At 33.7% G+C, this 19,202-nt stretch overlaps 1 protein-coding gene across 1 annotated transcript in view; it reads left to right on the top strand.

The window, feature by feature from the left end:
• Nucleotides 1-434: 434 nt before the first annotated feature.
• LOC143257868 (uncharacterized) overlaps nucleotides 435-19,202 on the top strand; it is a 30,541-nt gene continuing 11,773 nt past the window's right edge. Inside the window, exons 1-6 of the mRNA XM_076516895.1 lie at nucleotides 435-844; nucleotides 1,530-1,746; nucleotides 10,133-10,299; nucleotides 13,813-13,984; nucleotides 15,283-15,420; nucleotides 16,355-16,567. Coding sequence (XP_076373010.1) covers nucleotides 435-844; nucleotides 1,530-1,746; nucleotides 10,133-10,299; nucleotides 13,813-13,984; nucleotides 15,283-15,420; nucleotides 16,355-16,567 — 1,317 coding nt within the window. The remainder of the gene's footprint in view (nucleotides 845-1,529; nucleotides 1,747-10,132; nucleotides 10,300-13,812; nucleotides 13,985-15,282; nucleotides 15,421-16,354; nucleotides 16,568-19,202) is intronic.

The following is a 19,202-nucleotide window of genomic DNA, read 5'->3' as shown; positions in this document are numbered from 1 at the left end:
ATATGGTATAATTCATGGAAAATCAATATGGGATTAGAATTCGTTAGTTGCATAGTTACTACGTTCGAGTAACTGTTATATCGTAATTTGAAGGCTTATAAAGTTGTATTATGGTAAAAAAAAAAAGGCCGGTCTGGGATGAGTGTTAGTTCTGCATTTCAAAAATACAGTTTATAAATTACACCTAATTTGTTTTCTAAAACTAGGAGCAGTATTATTATAAAATTCTAAGAATATATAACTTGTTGATACTATTAAAATGAAAGTCACAGGTTGGACTTATTTAGAAGTTCAAAAATTTCTTTTTTTATTTAAGTACATCTAAATTTGTTATGGTGGAAAGATTATAAATTTGTCTTTAATAGAATAATTTGTTGAAACTCATGATCTGGGTGCTAATTATACTTACTTGAAAAACAACAATACAAAAAGTTATGGCTTCAAGTCCCACTGAATCTTTTGCTTCATTTTTTGGCATTTCAACCAAACGTGGATCAAACTGTGTGAACACGAGAAGAAATGAAAGTAATGTTAGTGATAGAGATGAAAAATTGGAAAAAGGCACTGAAAAAAGAACTGATAGTCATAATGATACTTCAGATCTTAATGATTTAAACCTACAGTTGGACAAAAGGGATGCCCACCTTTCGGTTACAGAACATTTGATACAACAGTCTTCTATTGATCTTGAAGAATATGCTAATGTGGACACTTCATACAAACTATCTCCACCTGTTGGCAGCTACAGTGATGAGAAAAGTTGTCAAGATTCAATATACAGTGATGAATTCGAGTCCGATTCACTGTCGTCAAATGCTAAAACTGCAAAGAAGAAGTTGACAAAGTATATAAGACAGAGTGGAAATGAATTGGCTGGGATAAATAGTAAGTACTTATGTGATACATTTCTAGCTTTTCAGGATTACAGGTGTCAAACTTTGGCATATTTTATCCATCACATGATAACTTGTGATGCTACATTGTTAAATTGAAATTGTTAATGAAACCAAGTGTTTTGGTGTTTAGCATATGGGTCATTCCATGCCAACTCATCCAGAAAAAAGAACTTTTTCCTGAGTAAAAACTTCATTTTGGTTTATTCAGCTATGAAGAATCCTAAAGCTGTACCTCGTGGCTGAATATATCAAAATGAAGTTTTTACTTACATTTTTTTCAAGGAAATCTGTAATATGAACTGGGAAGCCATAGGTAAGTTGTCATGGAATGACCCATATTGTTGTGGAAAGACAAGTTCAGATTTCTAAAACATTTCAATAAAGAGTTTTTGCACACTGTTATTTTGTTACTCTGTCATCACAGAACCCTAATTACCTCCTTTCCCTTACACACTCTTGAAGAAAATAAATTGGTGATTTCCTGTTTCTAAGACTAAATTGTGTGAAGTCACAACATTTTTGTAAAAATTTAATTTTTTTACTGGAGTTAACTACAGAATTTTCAATTATTATATGAAGTAGATTTCTACAACAAAGTATACTGTCTAATATTTGTGTGAATGTTCATTTCAGAATCGAGAATTTACTAACAAACAGTACGTACCTTCAAGTTCACGGAAAACATGGCAGTAGTGTTAGTAAGTCCCAACGATCAAGTCAGGCGTCCTGGTCCAATCAGAGCACTGGACACAGGGAGAGAACCTATGTTACTCAGCGGTTACTTTCTGCACGACGACTAAAAATTAATGAGCTGAGAAATGAACTCGAGAACACCCAGCGTCAAGTTAGGGTAAATGTCAACGTTGTTATTTCTTTGGCAAAATTAGGCTTACTGATTATTTACTAAATGAATTGATAGAATATGGAAAGGGTGTTACACACTGTTAGAATTGTTATTTAGACAAGTTGTGTAGTATATTATTGTTTATAAAATATTCAATACATTTAACAGTGAAGTAGATGTGATTAATTTGGTAAATTATAGTAGTTATTACAAATTTTTCAAATTGGTGTTTAATCTCAATATCTATGTTTTAAATACCTTTGTAAAACACGAATACAGCTATACTTCTAATAACACATTTATGTTTGTAAATGTTACAATTTTTATTTTGTCTCTTAGGGATTTTCTAATTCTTGGAAATCTATAAGGACTGGAATTTAAAAAATGTAATGTGTCTTATAACAAGTATATTTTGAACATTGCTTGTTAAATCAGCGTATAGAATTGGTTACATAATTTAATAAGTTTTTATTATTTTTTTAGTTCTGATTATACACATTAGTTAATTTGTTTTTTCAGAAGGTTTGAGAGCTGGAAATTGTACTTTAAATTGTTTATCATTCACTTATAGTTTTATTATGATGTTATAACCTTTTCTGGCATGTTCAGTGTGTTTTTGATGTTAGATATAATGCAGTGAGTGAGATTTAGGTAGGGTATGTGGATATATGTATGTTTTTATACGCTACATTAGGAATATAAAATATAAGATTACAAAAAACATTGAACTCATTGTGGTCAACACTGTTCTTTAAAAATAAGCAACCAGTATATCAGAACCATATGAAATATAGCTGTGTTTTACATGTGAGAAAGTATACCTGGGAAAAGCAAATAAGTTGTTAAATAATAATTTATGAAGAAAAATCAGTAATGTCTATTGTTCTGTCAGCTTAGGTTCTAGCTAATGTAATAACAAATGTTAATGAAAGTTGTAAAAACCAGATTTTTAGTATATCCTATTTTGTGTTGTTAAAGCTTAAATGTTTATTATATTTTTATTTGATTTAATTTTCAACGGTTGATGAGGTAACAATGGAGCATTGGCCCCATATAAACTATCTTTTTTTCTACTGTCAACTTATTGTAAAGTAATGTGGAAACTCCTTTTTCTGTATCTTTGCCTGATTTCCAAAATACCAATATATTTTCTTTTAAAGTCTTCCAATGTGCATCTGTTAATGCATCTAAAGGTAAATTATTACATAGATTAATCACTCTTCCTGTACTTGGTGAGGGGACCTCCTTGGGAAGGTTCTGTACCTCCTGTTGGATCTAAACATCCACCCATGTTTTTGTTGTACATGGTGACCTATGAAGGGGAGGAGAGAATTTAAACAACATTTCAGAGTTGGAAATCCTTGCTGGATTACTACAGTACACCGAATCTTCACCCGTAAAGATGGAATTATGGACCCTACCAATATTCTTATACTAACATTTACATTACCTTGTCCTCCTGTAACAGTCAAAGCAGGTTATCTGAACTGCAAAGTACAGCCTTACATTCCTAACCCTCTCAGATGTTTCTAGTGTCAGTGGTTTGGTCACTCAAAAAACATCATTGTTGTGGTTCTTTGGTATGTGCTCGTTGTGGTGGTAAAGGTCACGATGCTTAAAAGTGTAACCTGGAACCACACTCTGTTAACTGTAGTGGCCCACATCCCTCTTACTCTATTTCTTGCCCTAAATAGGTAAAAGAGAAAGAGGTGCAGTGTTAATAATATCACCTATTCAGAGGCTCGGAAATTGTCCCCAACTCTATCTCAGACATACGCTGCTGCTCTCCATTCCACTCTCACAGTGGGAGTGTAGACAGATCTTTCCTTGTCTTCAACAGAGTCATCTCTTGTCTCCAACAGAGTCGTTTGTAAAACATCTTCATCTTGTGCCCTCCATAATTAAAAATGTTGAGACATCTGTGTCTACTTCCATCTCTGTCTGTACCACTTCTTCCAGTGACTGCCCAGTTTCACTTCCTTCAGGTTCAAATGTTTCCCTAGGCCCATCTTCTTTTGCAGCCCAGTAATGTAAATCGACCATTTGTTCATGCCCTCAGTCATTGAAATCTTTGTTCACAGACAGAGACCTGCCTACCCAACTCAGGGCAGGATCCAAGAAGGTTGATAGATCTTCATACAATAAAGAAATAAAACATGGTCACAAACAGAATATCTCCTTGCCTCATTCTCCTCCATGTAAATAAGAATGGCTACTCTGATCCAGTGGAATTGTGTAGGTTTTCAATCATATTTGTGTGACATTAAGGATTTGTTTGATTCTTATCATTCTGTGTGCCTTTCCTTACAGGAAACATTTTTGAATCCTGCTGATACAGCCACCCTTTGGCAGTTTTCCTTGTTCTCTCTTCTGGCCTCCTGAAGAGATCTATAATCAGTCAGACCTTGATGTCCTCATTAAGCAGTTACCATCCCCCTTTTTACAACTGGGGAATTTTAATGGGTGGTGCTAGTATTCATGGGAGGGGTTGTGCTATAGAGCATATGCTCTTGGACCACAATCTGTTTCTCTTCAATACTGGTTCTTATACATATTTTCATGCACCTAGTCAGTCTTTTACTGCTATAGATCTTTCTATCTGCTCCCCTTCAGTTTTCACTTATATTTCTTGAAGAGTTGATTATCATTTTCCTATCATTTTGAGAGAGACTGGCAATGGTCGAAGCCATACTACTCACATGCCTTGATGGAAGTTGGACCAGGCTAACTGGCCTTCTTTCACTACTCTCTCAGAACTTGATTCTATCATCGTGTGTAAGCTATTGATAGATGACTGTATGGTAGCAGTAACTGACTGTATTGTCCAGGCAGCTACTCAGTGTATTCCTAAAACTTTGACATGTTTCCCACAGTATACTCATCCTTGGTGGAATCCCGCCTGCCACGTGACAAGAAAAGCTCAAAAACGAGCTGGTGATACCTTTCATAGATATTCTATACTTTTAAACCACATTGCACTTCAGCAGGCACATGCACGTGCTCAGCAGGTCAGAAGTCAAAGCCAGAAGGAATCTTGGATCAAATACATTTCTAGCATTTTTCTACCACCAGTTCCAAAGTAATATGAGACAAAATTTGAAAGGTAAGTGGCCAGTATCCTTCTGTCCCTTGTTCTCTGATGGCCAGGAAGTTGCTAATACCCAGAGCATCACCAATACTCTTGGCGAAAGGTTTTCTCATGCATCTAGCACTTCTGCTTCATCCCCCATCTTCTTAGCCATCCAAACACGGGCAGAATGATCGCCTCTATGAATATAACACTCCCTTACAATTGTGGAATTTAAACTTGCTCTTCATCAGTCTGACAGTACGTCAGTTGGACCTGATGATATTTATTACAAGTTCGTGCACCATCTCTCTCCTGCCTCTCTTGCTTTTTTTTTATTGTTTTTGGTTGGCACCTTGCCATTGTTCTGCCTTTTCCTAAACCTGGGAAGGATCCCAAGATTTCTTTCAACTATCATCCAATTGTTTTGACGAGCTCTCTCTGTAAGATCTTAGAGAAGGGTTAATGCTCGTCTTGTTTGGTTCCTCGAATCAAAAAACTTCCTCTCACCTATTCAGTGTGGGTTCTGAAGACAGCGCTTCACCATGGACCACCTGATTGAACTTAACATTGATCAGGGAAGCCTTTATCAAATGACAACATTTTTATCCTATATTTTTTGACCTTGAGAAAGCTTATGATACAACATGGAGGTATGGTATCTTGTAAGACTTCCACTCACATGGGTTGCATAGCAATTTACTGGTTTTTATTAAATAGTTTTTAATTAATCGGCAGCTCTGTGTCTATGTGGGTTTGACACTTTTCCATTCTTTCCCACAAGAACTTGGAGTCTCTCAGGGCTGTATCTTGAGTGTCACACTTTTCATTAGAAAGAGTAATGGCTTCAGTAGACAACTACCCTTTACAGTTGCAAATAGTCTCTGTGTCAACAACTTCCATATCTCATGCCAGTCATCAAATATGAGGTATATTGAGCAGCAGCTACAGACTGCCCTCAATCATTTACTGACGTGGACCACAGCAAATGGTTTCAACCTTTCTCTCTTTAAAACTGTTTGCATGCTCTTTGGTCATCAACTGGGTATTTACCCTGATTCTGAACTCCATATTGGTGAAGCAATGTTTTTTGTGGTCCCTGAGGCAAATTTCTTGGGGCTTATATTTGACACTAAGTTGACCTTTATTCCACACATCAACCAGCTGTGTGTCAAGTGTACAAGGTCACTGAACTTTCTCTGTGTCCTCTCTTCCACCTCTTGGAGGGCAGATGATGTTCCATACTAAAAATTTATCATGGCCTTAATCGATCAAAACTAGACTATGGATCTCTGACCTATGGTTCTGCCAGGACTTCAGCCTTGAAAATGTTGGGCCCTGTTCACCATCAGGGGCTTTGGCTCTGCACAGGGACCTTCTGCACTTCTCCAGTCCAAATTTTGTACGTGGAGTCCCATGACCCCCCTCTTCACCTTTGTTGTTTGAAACTGTCTTTAATGTATGCTTCAAAACTTTGATCTTCACCACAGCATCTCACAGTGGGCTACACATTTTCATAATAGGTGGTCTGTCACTGTTCTCCTTTTAGCTTTCATCTCCAAGTGCAGTTGGATGAATTGGGTGTCTTTAGATGACATAGCAGTATCTACAGATCAGCTCATCCCACCATGGCTAATTACTATCCTCAAATGTGGCCTTTCTTTGAGTCATTTAAAGAAGATGGATTCTCCCAATTGAAAGTATTGCCTTCTGTTTGCCGAACATCTTTCGAACCATCCTTCCATTCCCATGTATACAAATGGTTTGAAATCAGATGACTCTGTGGGACCTGCCATTGTTTGTCCTGATTCAGTTGTTGCACACAGAAAATCCTCTACAGCTTCTGTTTTCACTGTCAAATTGTACGCCATTTTTCTTGCCCTGGGTCACATAGAAGCTATACAGTACACAGGCTGTGCTATTTATACTGATTCAGTAACTCTCTGTTAGTCCTGGAAATAATTTACATCAGTTCTCACCCTGTTCTCGCTGATATTGAAAATCAACTGGCCCTTTTTTATTTAACATCTACTTCTATTCAGTTCTTCTGGATACCATGCTATGTTGGTATTTGCAGGAATGAGCTAGCTGACACAACAGCTAAGTCTGTCTGCTCTGGTACTATCACTGCTGTGCCTGTACCATACATGGACCATGGTACTGTATTCAGTGCTTGGCTCCGTGCCATTTGGCAGTCATCTTGGAGTAAACAACGTGAAAAAAAGCTTTTCCAAATAAAACCCTTTTTTGAACTTTGGGCATCTTATTTCCATAAGAATCAGAAAGAGGAAGTTGTGTTAACTAGACTGCTCATTAGTCACAGTTTTTTAACTCATTGTTTTCTTTTATCTGTGTCTGATTCACCAATGTGTTGTCTGTGTGACACTCAGGTCCCAATAAGCCACATTTTACTGTCTTGCCATCATTACAACTCTTAACAATGGCACCATTTTAGACATGTTTTGTCCCAAGGTTTATCCATAACGTTGGACAGTGTCATTGACAATGGTGATACTGCCCACCTTACAAATGTTTTTAGTTTTTCAAAGGACATTGACCTTTTTAATGCTATTTAAGTTTTTAATTCATAAATTAGACCTTTTTTTGTGATTCCTTGTTGAAGTACAACTAGTTTGATACGAAATGAGAAAATGGCTCTTACGTCATATAACTCAAAACCAGGTGACTAACGCTGATATTTTTACTTACTTGTTAGTCATCCTGGCAAGTTACGACCATTCAACTTAAGCTAGAGAATGTCCTTTAAAACTTGTATTACTGTAATATCTCTCTGAATGCTGTACACAAGATATAAAAATTGAATTTCATGCTGCTTAAGTTGTAATTCAAAAATTCAACTTTGTCTTGTTTTACTTTGATTCCTTTTTTGAATTTTAATACTTTTACATAACTTTTAACCTTTTAATGGATGTTTGGTCCAGATCGACTAGTTGCTTTGCACCATAAAATGCCAAATGTACCTTTCCACTCAACAGTCACTATACTTGAAAATTTATACTGCCCTAACTGTTGGTTGGTTGGTGAAAAAGCTTTTCTTGCCAGACTACATATCACACTCCTCTTAGAACATCCTGCTTTTATATATTATTATAAGTTCTTTCTTACATTTGTTTTTGGGTTATTTGAAATCAATAGAAACCAAATGATACAAGTTACTGATATCTGTGGACTTTCAAGCTATTTGAAGCAGATTGTAATTATGGAAACTTCTTGTTTTCCACTGTTGAAGCTATGTTTGATCAGTTATGAGAATTATTTAAGCCATTTCTAGGTTAGTTAGAAAGCCAGGTAAATTATTTTGCTTTTAAAACATTCTATATTATATGCATGCCAATATTTCATATTCTAAATTGCCTATTTGAATGTTTAAAAAAATTGTGAAACATGTTATTACTAAGAGTTAAGACTAATCTTTAGCATCAGCTTTTATCATATGAGTGTAAAATCTTGAAAAAGCCATGATTTCATGTTACATACATGTGTATAGTCATTAGAAGTAGCTCATTTTACAGTGTAATCTAACAATGGTTGTTTTGAAATTGGTAGCTTGTTATCATTATGGAGTACATGGAATTGGCTACAGTATTGTTGGTTACTTTATTGACTTATAGGACTTGGTTATTCCTTACCCAAATGTGTTATACTTCACATAAGTTCTCAAGGCTTATGATATTATACAGTGTATGAAGATTTTTTTGAAAGATTGCCACTGTAATATGTTTCAAGGGTACCATTGACTTGTGTAAAGATGAATAATAAGTGGTAAAAAACAATAAAGGAAAGTAAAACATTAAAAATAATTGTGTGAAAAGGAAAAGTTCTGAAATTATTAATTTAACCAAAACAACATATTTAAAGATGTTCCTAAAAATATCAAAAGGTATATATTTTTTAATTTCTTGTTTTTTTGTTGCCTTATTATCTTGTAATAAATATGATATGGCTTTAGATACCTTACCTTTCTCCAATTTTGCTGTTGTAAATCTTCTAAGATCCAACTTACTATGATAAATATGATATGCCTCAGGTAACTTACCTTTCATGGCATATCTTATTTATCATCATCAATTTCCCATGGATGGGTTCTTGCAGGTAAAATATGGCTGACCCTGGACACGTGTGTCTCATTACTTGTGTCATGTGACAGTTTTCTCTGTATCAGGATGACATTCATTTTTTGCAGGGATTCTAGTGAGGTGGATATTAAATATCTTTTTCTTCTCACAGTTCCCTCATTGCTATTATATATGTAGAGAGACAACAGAATCTGACTAGTGTCGAGTTATTCCTCACAAGGAATACTTCTCCTTCTCAAAATCCACATTGGATGTTCAGGAATAGAAATTGTTATGCACATCTGCCTCTCTTCATTGCCAACTGTTAAGATTGTCTCTCTCATGAATATGCTTCAGCATTATATCTATAGTTTATTTATCTGGTCGTACTTTACAAAGAAAAAAATAACTACACTATGAATCAACTTGTTAGACCAGCCAAATGGGTTTTGTATTCTCCTTGGATTCTGGGTCTGGATTATCCCCCTTCCAACTTGATATTCTGGTGAGTATTTATCTAATACAGGAAGGCCTGACTTACAACTTTAGCTTCACTACATACTCATGTTCAGCAGGCCATCTCTTTAAGAAATCTTACATCCTGCCCACCTATACAACACTTCAGCACCATACAAAGATATTTTTGACACTATCCTTTGCTCTACCACTTCTCTTGGATGAAAAGTATTCCTGACTTGATATATTTGGTCTTTCACTACATGACTCATGTAATGGGAGATATCTTTCATTGTTTTGTTTATGAGGTTTTGTTTTCAGACATGAGATCTTTGTTGGTCCTTATCCATCATCTTCTCAACGTGGTATTTTAGCTCTTTGTTGTAGAGAGATGGGAGTTACGTTTCTCCTGACCCATAAAGGTATTTTATATAGTTACTCATTTCCCTGCATAACCTCCAACTCTTCCTCCTTACATCCATTGTGTTTATTTTGTCTTGTGAAGAATTAGTGTTTGTTAAAATGCTCATGCTAGATTATCTCTTATAGAGCATGCAGCTCTTTTCTGTTAGTGGAGAGGTATAGGAAAGGGCTTTTGCAATACACATTACTACATGTAAGGGAGGGAGCTTTGTTTTAATGTTTGTTTTGTGTGCAAAAGTCTTCATGGCGATGGTGTGAGATAACAGGTATTTGGTAAGTAGAGAGGTAAGTAATTATGTGAAGTACATTTTTAGATAAGGAAAATGTTATCTAGTGAAAGATTACATAATTTTTAACTTTTTGTTTGAAGGAAGTGGAGCAGGAAAATCGTTTCTTGAAACGTCTTCAGTTAAAACAAGAAAGAGAGTTAGCGAGGCTGCAGAGCACCAAAGGAGAGCTGCCTGAAATGTTGCAATCACACAGTGAGGAAGTAAGAGTGTTGAAGAAATTGCTAAATAAAGCCAAAGAAAAGATCAAGTAATAATCTTGTTTATGAAATTTATCATTCAAGAGGAATGACTTAAGTATGGAAATTACAGTTATATCCAAATTATTCCTGATGTAATTAAATAATTATAGACATCTATACTAAAGCAGGTAAAACTGTAGTTCAATTTAGTCGTATCAACATTTCATTGTTACAGATTTATAAGGACACAGTTGTTGTATTTCAGCAGAACTATACTTACAAGTTTTTTCTTTGTTAAGCCTACATATCTAAAATATAGTTTCACTTTGTAAAGTGTGGACATGTGCAATTATTTAAATAAGGAAAACTCTTCAGTGTATATCACAAATATGCAAATCCCAAATATCATACCTGATAGGTTATTAAAATGGTTTAAACACTAAGTTCAATATTACACTTCTGTATCTTTTAGATGAAATATTGAGTTTCACTGTGATTATTTTTAGAAGTAAACTTCAGAGATAAGGAAAAGTTGAAGTATAGACATTTTCCTTGTTTAGTAGGAATGTGAGTTGCAATAAATTGTTTGCAGTTTTTATGACTGACAACTTTAAAATAAGAGTATATACCAGTTTTCTTTTTAAATGGGATACATTTAAATAATTATAATAATAAATTGTTTTCATAAAGCCTGTCTATTTTCACACTAAGTGACACTGTATGATAACATCTGTTAATAGGTTGAAAGATAAAAATTAAAGTATGTTTGATAGTTTTTCGTACAACTGTATTTTAAAGGAATATCTGTATACTTAAAATGTCTGCTTTGATATAAGACACTTAAACTGTGATATGTTCATTAGAAAAATTAGTTTGTGTGTTATGTGGAGTAAAATGTGTTTCTAGTAAAATAATTTGTTTAAGGCAAGATAAGGGACCTGGCATGAACTGGTGCTTTGCAAGTCACAATATTGAACCCTCTCATTGAACATGTTCATACTTTCAGCTTTGGAGGTGTTAGAATGTGACTGTGAACTTCACTTTTCACTGGTGAAGTTAGGTCACATTTTATTATACTTAAAATGTTGACAACCTTTGACTATAGATTTCTCTAGACCAATCATGACTTGAGACTCTTATCGATTGCCCTCGAACCTACAAGAAACATGCCACTAATATATAAGCAGTTAACAAGACTGTTATTATTGGATAGTATTTGTTTGATTGTGCTCTTTGATGTTGTTTTCTTTCAAATATTATTTATTTATTGGTGTGGTAACAAGAGATAGTGTAAATGATCCAAACATATTCTGTTATATTTGTGGTAAATGTGTTGTAAAAAACAAATGCAAACATTACACAATTTGTCAAAAAAGTTTATTATGCATATCTTGGAGTATAACTTGGGGCCCAAGACAAATCATGAATTCTGCACAAAGTTTGCACTATTTGTGTCAAAGTTTAGACAGTGGACTAAAGGTAGAAAAAAGTATTTGCCTTCTGGAATTCTAGTGGTCGTGAAACTATGAACTGATATTTTGCTCATGCAATTTGCAAGGCTACAACACTCAATAAAAAAGGGAAACTTCTTTACTATTTTTAATCTGCTATAAGACCTGATGTATTTATACCTACTCCACCAGAAACTATTGATACAATTTCATCTGATATCAATATTGATGTATTTATACCTACTCCACCAGAAACTCTTGATACAATTTCATGATATCAATATTGATGTATTTATACCTACTCCACCAGAAACTCTTGATACAATTTCATCTGATATCAATATTGATGTATTTATACCTACTCCACCAGAAACTATTGATACAATTTCATCTGATATCAATATTGATGTATTTATACCTACTCCACCAGAAACTCTTGATACAATTTCATCTGATATCAATATTGATGTGTTTATACCTACTCCACCAGAAACTCTTGATACAATTTCATCTGATATCAATATTGATGTATTTATACCTACTCCACCAGAAACTCTTGATACAATTTCATCTGATATCAATATTGATGTGTTTATACCTACTCCACCAGAAACTTTTGATACAATTTCATCTGATATCAATATTGATGTATTTATACCTACTCCACCAGAAACTCTTGATACAATTTCATCTGATATCAATATTGATGTGTTTATACCTACTCCACCAGAAACTCTTGATACAATTTAATCTGATATCAATAGAAATAATATAGGGATTGTTTTCAACCTGAAACATTTCACACGAGGTGAACTTAATGACTTGGTGTGAGATTGTGGTTTTCCAAAGAATTCTTCAGAGATTTTGCGGTCCAGAATTTGGCTAAGAACTTGCATTATCTAGGAACATCATTTTACAGGTACAGAAATTCTAGAAAGAGTTTATGCCATACTATTCGCAAGAATAGTTTATTTATTGCAACTGGTTTATTGCAACAATATTACTGAATTAATACAAATAGTAGGAACTGCAGTCTGTAAACCAAGTGAATGGCAATTGTTTGTTGATTCCTCGAAAAGAAGTCTAAAAGGTGTTTTACATCACATTGCATCTGTTCTTATCATTCATTCAGTTTACTTAAAAGCAATGTTTGAAAATCTCAAACTACGTCTTAATAAATTCAAATACAAGAACTTTAATGGCTACCTTTGTATGTTGTTGGATCAACTGTCTGGTTATACAAAGTTTCTGTGTTTTTTGTTTGAATGGGACAGCAGAACACAAAATTAATAGTGGATAAAGAAGCAACAGCCACACAGAGTTAGTCTGATATCAGGATCGGAAACATTGAATGTAAAAGTTTGGTTCACACAAAAACGTACTATTACATACACTTCACATAAAACTTGTTTTGATGAAGCAGTTTGTAAAGGCCTTCGATAAAGATGGCAACTGTTTCAAGTATCTATATGGGCAATACCTAGCTCTTTCAGAGGTAAGACTTGAAGAAGGGATTTTGGTTGGGTCTCAGATTAGGAAATTGACTTCAGGTAAACAGTTAGAAAGGACAATGAAGAAAGTTGAAAAAGAAGCATGGATTTCCATTAAAGATGTTATTAACACATTTTTAGGAAATAACAAAGATGCAAATTATGAAAATATTGTCAATAACATGATTTATAAATTCAAAGAGTTAACAAACATAATAATGAAATTGTTCATTCTAGTAAGTGAAATAATAATTTAATTTAAGTAAGAGGGTTTTTTTTTTCCCAATTTGTAAAGAATCTTTATGTGACAGAAAGAAAATGAACATTATTTTGGAAGTGTGCATAGATGAATTCTGGAAAATCTGTTATTAAAACCAAAACAACTCTTATGAATTTTAAATTTGCAGACCTGTTTAATCCTGTTTAACAAACCAAAGTAAGGTGACAGCAGAATAAACCAAGCTTGACACTTGGGTGAATTAGACCATAAGTGAGTTAACAAGGTGTGATATGACTAGCATTATCTTAATAATAACATTTCCACTGAATTTATTAATGATAAACTGATTTTTACAAGCTGGCTTTATCTTCTTAGTTTTGGAGAGCAGTGATTTTAAAAAGAACACTTTGCTTTCATCAGGGATCAGGAAAATAAGATCAAGGTGAAAGACGACCAGTTGAATAAGTTTAAAGACGATACCAATAAGCTGCGGAAGTTAGCATCCAACAGAAATCTGTTGGAGAGAGACAAGCTGAGGGAGCAAGTTGAGTCCTTGGAACTGGAGATCCGTTACCGAGACACTTCCATTCAGGTAAGAAAGAATGGTCCTTGAAGCTGGAGCTCTATTGTCAAGACACTTCCATACATGGAAGAAAGAATAATCCTTAGAGCTGGAGCTCTGTTACTAAGACAGTTCCATTCAGCCAAGGTTATATCCAGGACATATTTTCATACTCATTTGTAACTCATATTTTCATCTCATATTAATACTTGTGGGAAAAAAAGTTACTTCCAGTAAAGTCAGATATTTATTACTCTCGTAAAATGTTTATAGCATGTATGAAAACTACCTTAAGCCATTTTATAAATTGAACATTTTAAATGATATTATAGGAAAAATAATTAATTTTTACAGTCGAAATATTATAATTTTCTGTAATGGATCAAAGCAAGAATTAGGTAACTGCTATAATAGTTTAAATATTCAAATATCCATATTTTGTTTAATTAGAGGATCTAAGAGTTAAGGAACTGGTGTAGAGGTTATTTTATTTTACAGTTAGTGCTTAGGAATAATAACTTAAATACATGTTAACAGATTGATGTACATATGTTACACTAATTAACAGATCTATTTTAAAATTGAATCTTCTTTAATAAAAGTGCAAACAAGAACACCTATTCATGTTTTATAAATGAACAGGACCTTTCTAACAAATCCCTTTTTATAGAAACTGATAATTATAATTTATTGATTTAGAAGGACAATAATAACAAACTGAAGCTTGCAACCTAAGATCATGAATAGGAAGTGATACATAGAGCTGGTATTTTAACTTGTTTATTTAATGTAACTGATTGTTTGTGAGAAAAAATTAGATTGATTAGTAGATGACATATCCATACAATATCATGCAAAATTACTGATCAGAATTACTGCTTTTAATGATTAAAGTTTCTAATTGTTACAACTATTTCACATTTTTAATTTAATTAATTTGAGCATGATCTGGAAATTAGGGTAATTTTCTCATGATTTGAGGGGTATGTATGCAGTTCCTATTACCATAAGTCATGCTGCATATTGCAGCTGTTACTGTGGTAAATTGTTTTTTGTTTTAGTGTTATTGACATCGCCAATATTAGGGAGAGCTTTGCATAAAAGTCAACAAACCAAAATTGATAACCTTGTTGTATTAACAGGAACTGATGTACAAATGTTGTTCGTTTATAGGACTGTAAAACAATACTAAAACTTGCTGACAAAAAACACAACAGTCAGGAATTATTAATCATATTTTGTTGTTTATCAGAACCATACTAAGAAACTGAATCTTAGTAAAGAAGGCCATAAGCAGGTAATGATATCTCTGTTGTTTTAATTAACAGGATCTTACCAAGAAACTAAATCTCGCTAACAAAAATCACAAGCATGAACTAGCTGCTGAAGTTAATCGGTGCAAAGAATTAAAAAGTCAAGTATCTCAACTCCAAGATGAAAGTGAAAAACTTCAAGCATCTTTAAAGGTATTCAAACTCTATGACAGTATTCATAAATTATATTCTCCTTTATTTCATGTGATTTAGTTAGGTCAAAGTGTCTCAGTAACGAAGTGTTTCGGATGTGGTGAAAACTATAATTGTAAGGAAACAAATAATAGTATAATTGCAATTGGAAATATATGAACAGATAAAGAACTTGTGTTTTTTTTAAGGAGACAAGGTGTATATATGAAATATATTGTACATTGTTATTAGGGGCCTTCTTAATGCTTCACCCCCTAATATTCAGTTTATTACACAAATACAATTTTCAGTGAATTCTATCAGCAAAATTTTTATCAGTTTTTTTTTTTTGCGGGGGAGGTTGAGTGAGGAAAATAAATTCTTTGTTGCAACAGATATTTAGAAATATAATGAAAACGTAGAGAAAACTTCACCAAATTCATGACAAAATGTGACATCCCTATTTCTGTTGCATGAAAGTACCATATAAATAAAGTGTAAAATGAAATGCAGTTGGTTTGGACCATTGTTCACACCCTGGCAATGTCCATTCTCTTAGCAAAACTTAGTCACCTCCTCCTCACAATTGTATGGAACCAATTTGCCATTGACTGTTACAGAAACATGTATGAAAAATTGTTTAATGTATTCTTTAAAACAGTTATGATTACAACTTTCCTGTTCTTCTAAAAAAATATGAGTGGTGACATCGTGCACATATTTGAAGTAATTCTGTATTATTCATGCAAGGTAGAAAAAGTGAGTAGTTATAATGTTTGTGAAAATGATTTGTTTCTGGAAATTGTTCAGGTTAACAGACATTTTTCTTACGTGTCTTAAGACTAGATCACCAGAACATTTCAAGTTGCTAAAGACAAGATGAACGTCTTGGTTGCTATAAAGTTTTTAGCATTACTTAGTGAAATGAATCTTGTGTTGTCTTTTAAAAATGTAGGAGAAAGAACGTGAATTGCACAGGATGAATATATACAGCAATGCCTTGATATCAACTGAATGTCGCAGCACATCAGTTGCTACAAATTCTGTTACTTCTACACCAACCCATCAAAAGCAAAGGGGCTTCAAGCCCAAAAAAATGTCACACAAAATGGGCAAAAAGACAAAGTCTCTATCACTGATATCACGTGACGAAAGTAAGGAAGAAGAGGTTGGTTTAACTTTTTTTTTATCTGACTATTGGAATGTAGAATTATTTACAAACATATAGCAATATACCATCTTACTTACCACAGAAACCAAAACCTAAGATTAAGGAATAACTTAGTCTTTACTGCATGCTACTATTTTAAATTTATACCATTTCTATTGAAGGTAAGATTTGCTCTCAGAACTGAACAGTTGCTAGCATAATCAAAGAGAAATGATAGTTTCCAATCTTTAACTTAACATCTTATTAGTGACTTGTAGTGAAATGGAATTTTTAGAAACTCAGCCTTGAATAAGGTTAGCTTTTAGGCTAAAGGAGGATATGATGCATGTTTATATATAATGTTACAATTTATTGTATAAATAAATATAAAATTTCAATTTTCATTTTATTAGAACAGGTTTCTGAAAATTGATACTATTATATTAGGTTCATAACCTAACTAATTTACAACATTTCTCGACTTAAATGTTTTAAAAATAAAACATATGAAAAACTTCAAGAGAACTTGAAGTTTTGAAAACTTTGTTAAATGTAACTTTGCTGTGAAAAGTAGAAAGTACATGCAGTGTTTCATTCGTAACTACAATACTTCTGTTAAAGTGTGGTTTATATTTGTAACTACAATACTTCTGTTAAAGTGTGGTTTATATTTCATTCTTTAACATTACATATTATTTTGATAACTGTTTAATAAAATCTTCTTTATTCTGATTGAAATGTAAGCATTTTTGGTAAATAACATTAACTGAACTTAGTTAAATTTCACAAAAAATTAGTTAAAGAAAGTACGTAGTTAAGATAACACCAACTGTTAAAACATAAGAAAATTGGGAATTATTCTAAATAAGAAAGTACATAGTAAACAGTAATAATTGTGGAGTCATGAGAAGAGATTTCTTCAAATAATGAATAGATTTAACTAACTGCTGAGAAATCAAAACTGTTTGGTTTTTTTCGTCTCCTGAAAGTAAGGCTTTTATAGTAAAATTTATGGTTGGTATATTTATAAAAATATTATGTATTGAATTTGTCTAAAAAATTATTTAAACTCATAAAGCATTATATGCCCAATGTGCTCCTCAGACACATCCATCTTCATAATGGTTTATTTGATTAATGATCAAAAGGGCAACAAATTAAGTATAAACAGATGTATACTGTCAGGTCAAAATTTAATACAGAAAGTGCATCATCATTTCTGTCTTTGTAGAAGGCTTTAATGACTAAAATATGTAGTAGGACATGAATAAAAATGTTCAGACATTACTTATTGGATGATCTGATACTTAGCTTATGGTATGACCTAATAATATACATCTGTTTACACTTATTGTTATTTTGACCATGTCTGACTAATATCCCACTGCAAAAATTGTAAATCACTTGGCAAATATGGAGCTGACATTACCATATTGTATTATATAATGCATGAGCTGTTTGAGAGTAAATCTCATGAAGAATTATTTTTACTCTTCTCTATCTTACCTTACCCAATCTAATAAGTTTCTGAGTTTTTTACATTTTATTTACTCTTATAACAATAAACAAATACACATGATGCACAAGAAATATAGCTTAAAAACTTTATAAACAACTAAACATCCCACTTGCTCCCCTCGGTGTGCATTCCTGTATGTGGTGAGGGGACCTCCCAGGGATGGAAAGCTCTGTTCTTTCAATTTACCTCCTCTGGGATCTAAACATCAACTCACATGTTTGCCATGTGTGGTGACTTGTGAAGGAGAGGAGAGGGGTCCAACCCTAACACACCACTTTGACCTTGAATTCCTGTAGATGGGCAGTTTTGGGGTGGTCTCCTTAGGGTCAGTCAGCTGGTCCACTTGGTCGAGGGTTAACCAAGTACCAGTGTTGGATGTTCTCAACAGGTGTTGTGGATGTTGTATCTGATGCTGGTTTTTGGATATAGTGCTCACAAAACCATGGAGTTGCTACAGTGTCCTTGTTTGACATTGTAGTGCATCCCCTCATAGGGCTCCATAGTGGGTGGGGTCAGTGGGCTCCTGAATATTCCTCTTTTTATTATGGATCCTCCAAATAAAAACTTAAATAAAATAGCGAAAAAACAGTCCATAGGTAAACGACCACATGTTGAAGATTCTGAGCAGGAATCTTCAACATTTGTTACACCTGTTGTACCTCATTTTCTTATTCTACATTCTCTTTCAGACAAACCTTTAGGGGAAATGTCTCCCTTTTTCATTCAAAAGGGACTAAAGAGACTTGCTGGCTCTCCAAAGTCAGTAAAGAAGCTTCAATCTGGTTTCATATTGGTAGAAATATCCACATCTCAACACAGTGAATTCCTCTTGCATTCAAAGGCAACTGGGGATATACCTATTGAGGTTATACCTCATGCTACTTTGAATTCATCATGGGGAGTTATTGTTGAGAGGAATTTGAAGAACATCCCAGAGTTGGAGATTCTCACTGGTTTCCCCACTCAGGGAGTTTCTGCAGTGAGGCATATCTCCACTCGCAAAGATGGAGTTATGATGCTGACCAATATCCTCATTCTGACATTTACATCACCATGTCGACCTGCCACCATTAAGGCAGGTTATCTTAATTGCAGGGTATGGGCATATATTCCAAACCTTCTCCAATGCCTCCA

The sequence above is a fragment of the Tachypleus tridentatus genome, chromosome 7 (assembly GCF_004210375.1).
Source record: "Tachypleus tridentatus isolate NWPU-2018 chromosome 7, ASM421037v1, whole genome shotgun sequence".
NCBI classification, from domain to species: domain Eukaryota; kingdom Metazoa; phylum Arthropoda; class Merostomata; order Xiphosura; family Limulidae; genus Tachypleus; species Tachypleus tridentatus.
Note: the sequence above shows the minus strand (reverse complement) of the source record. Positions and strands in the feature narration are given on the sequence as shown.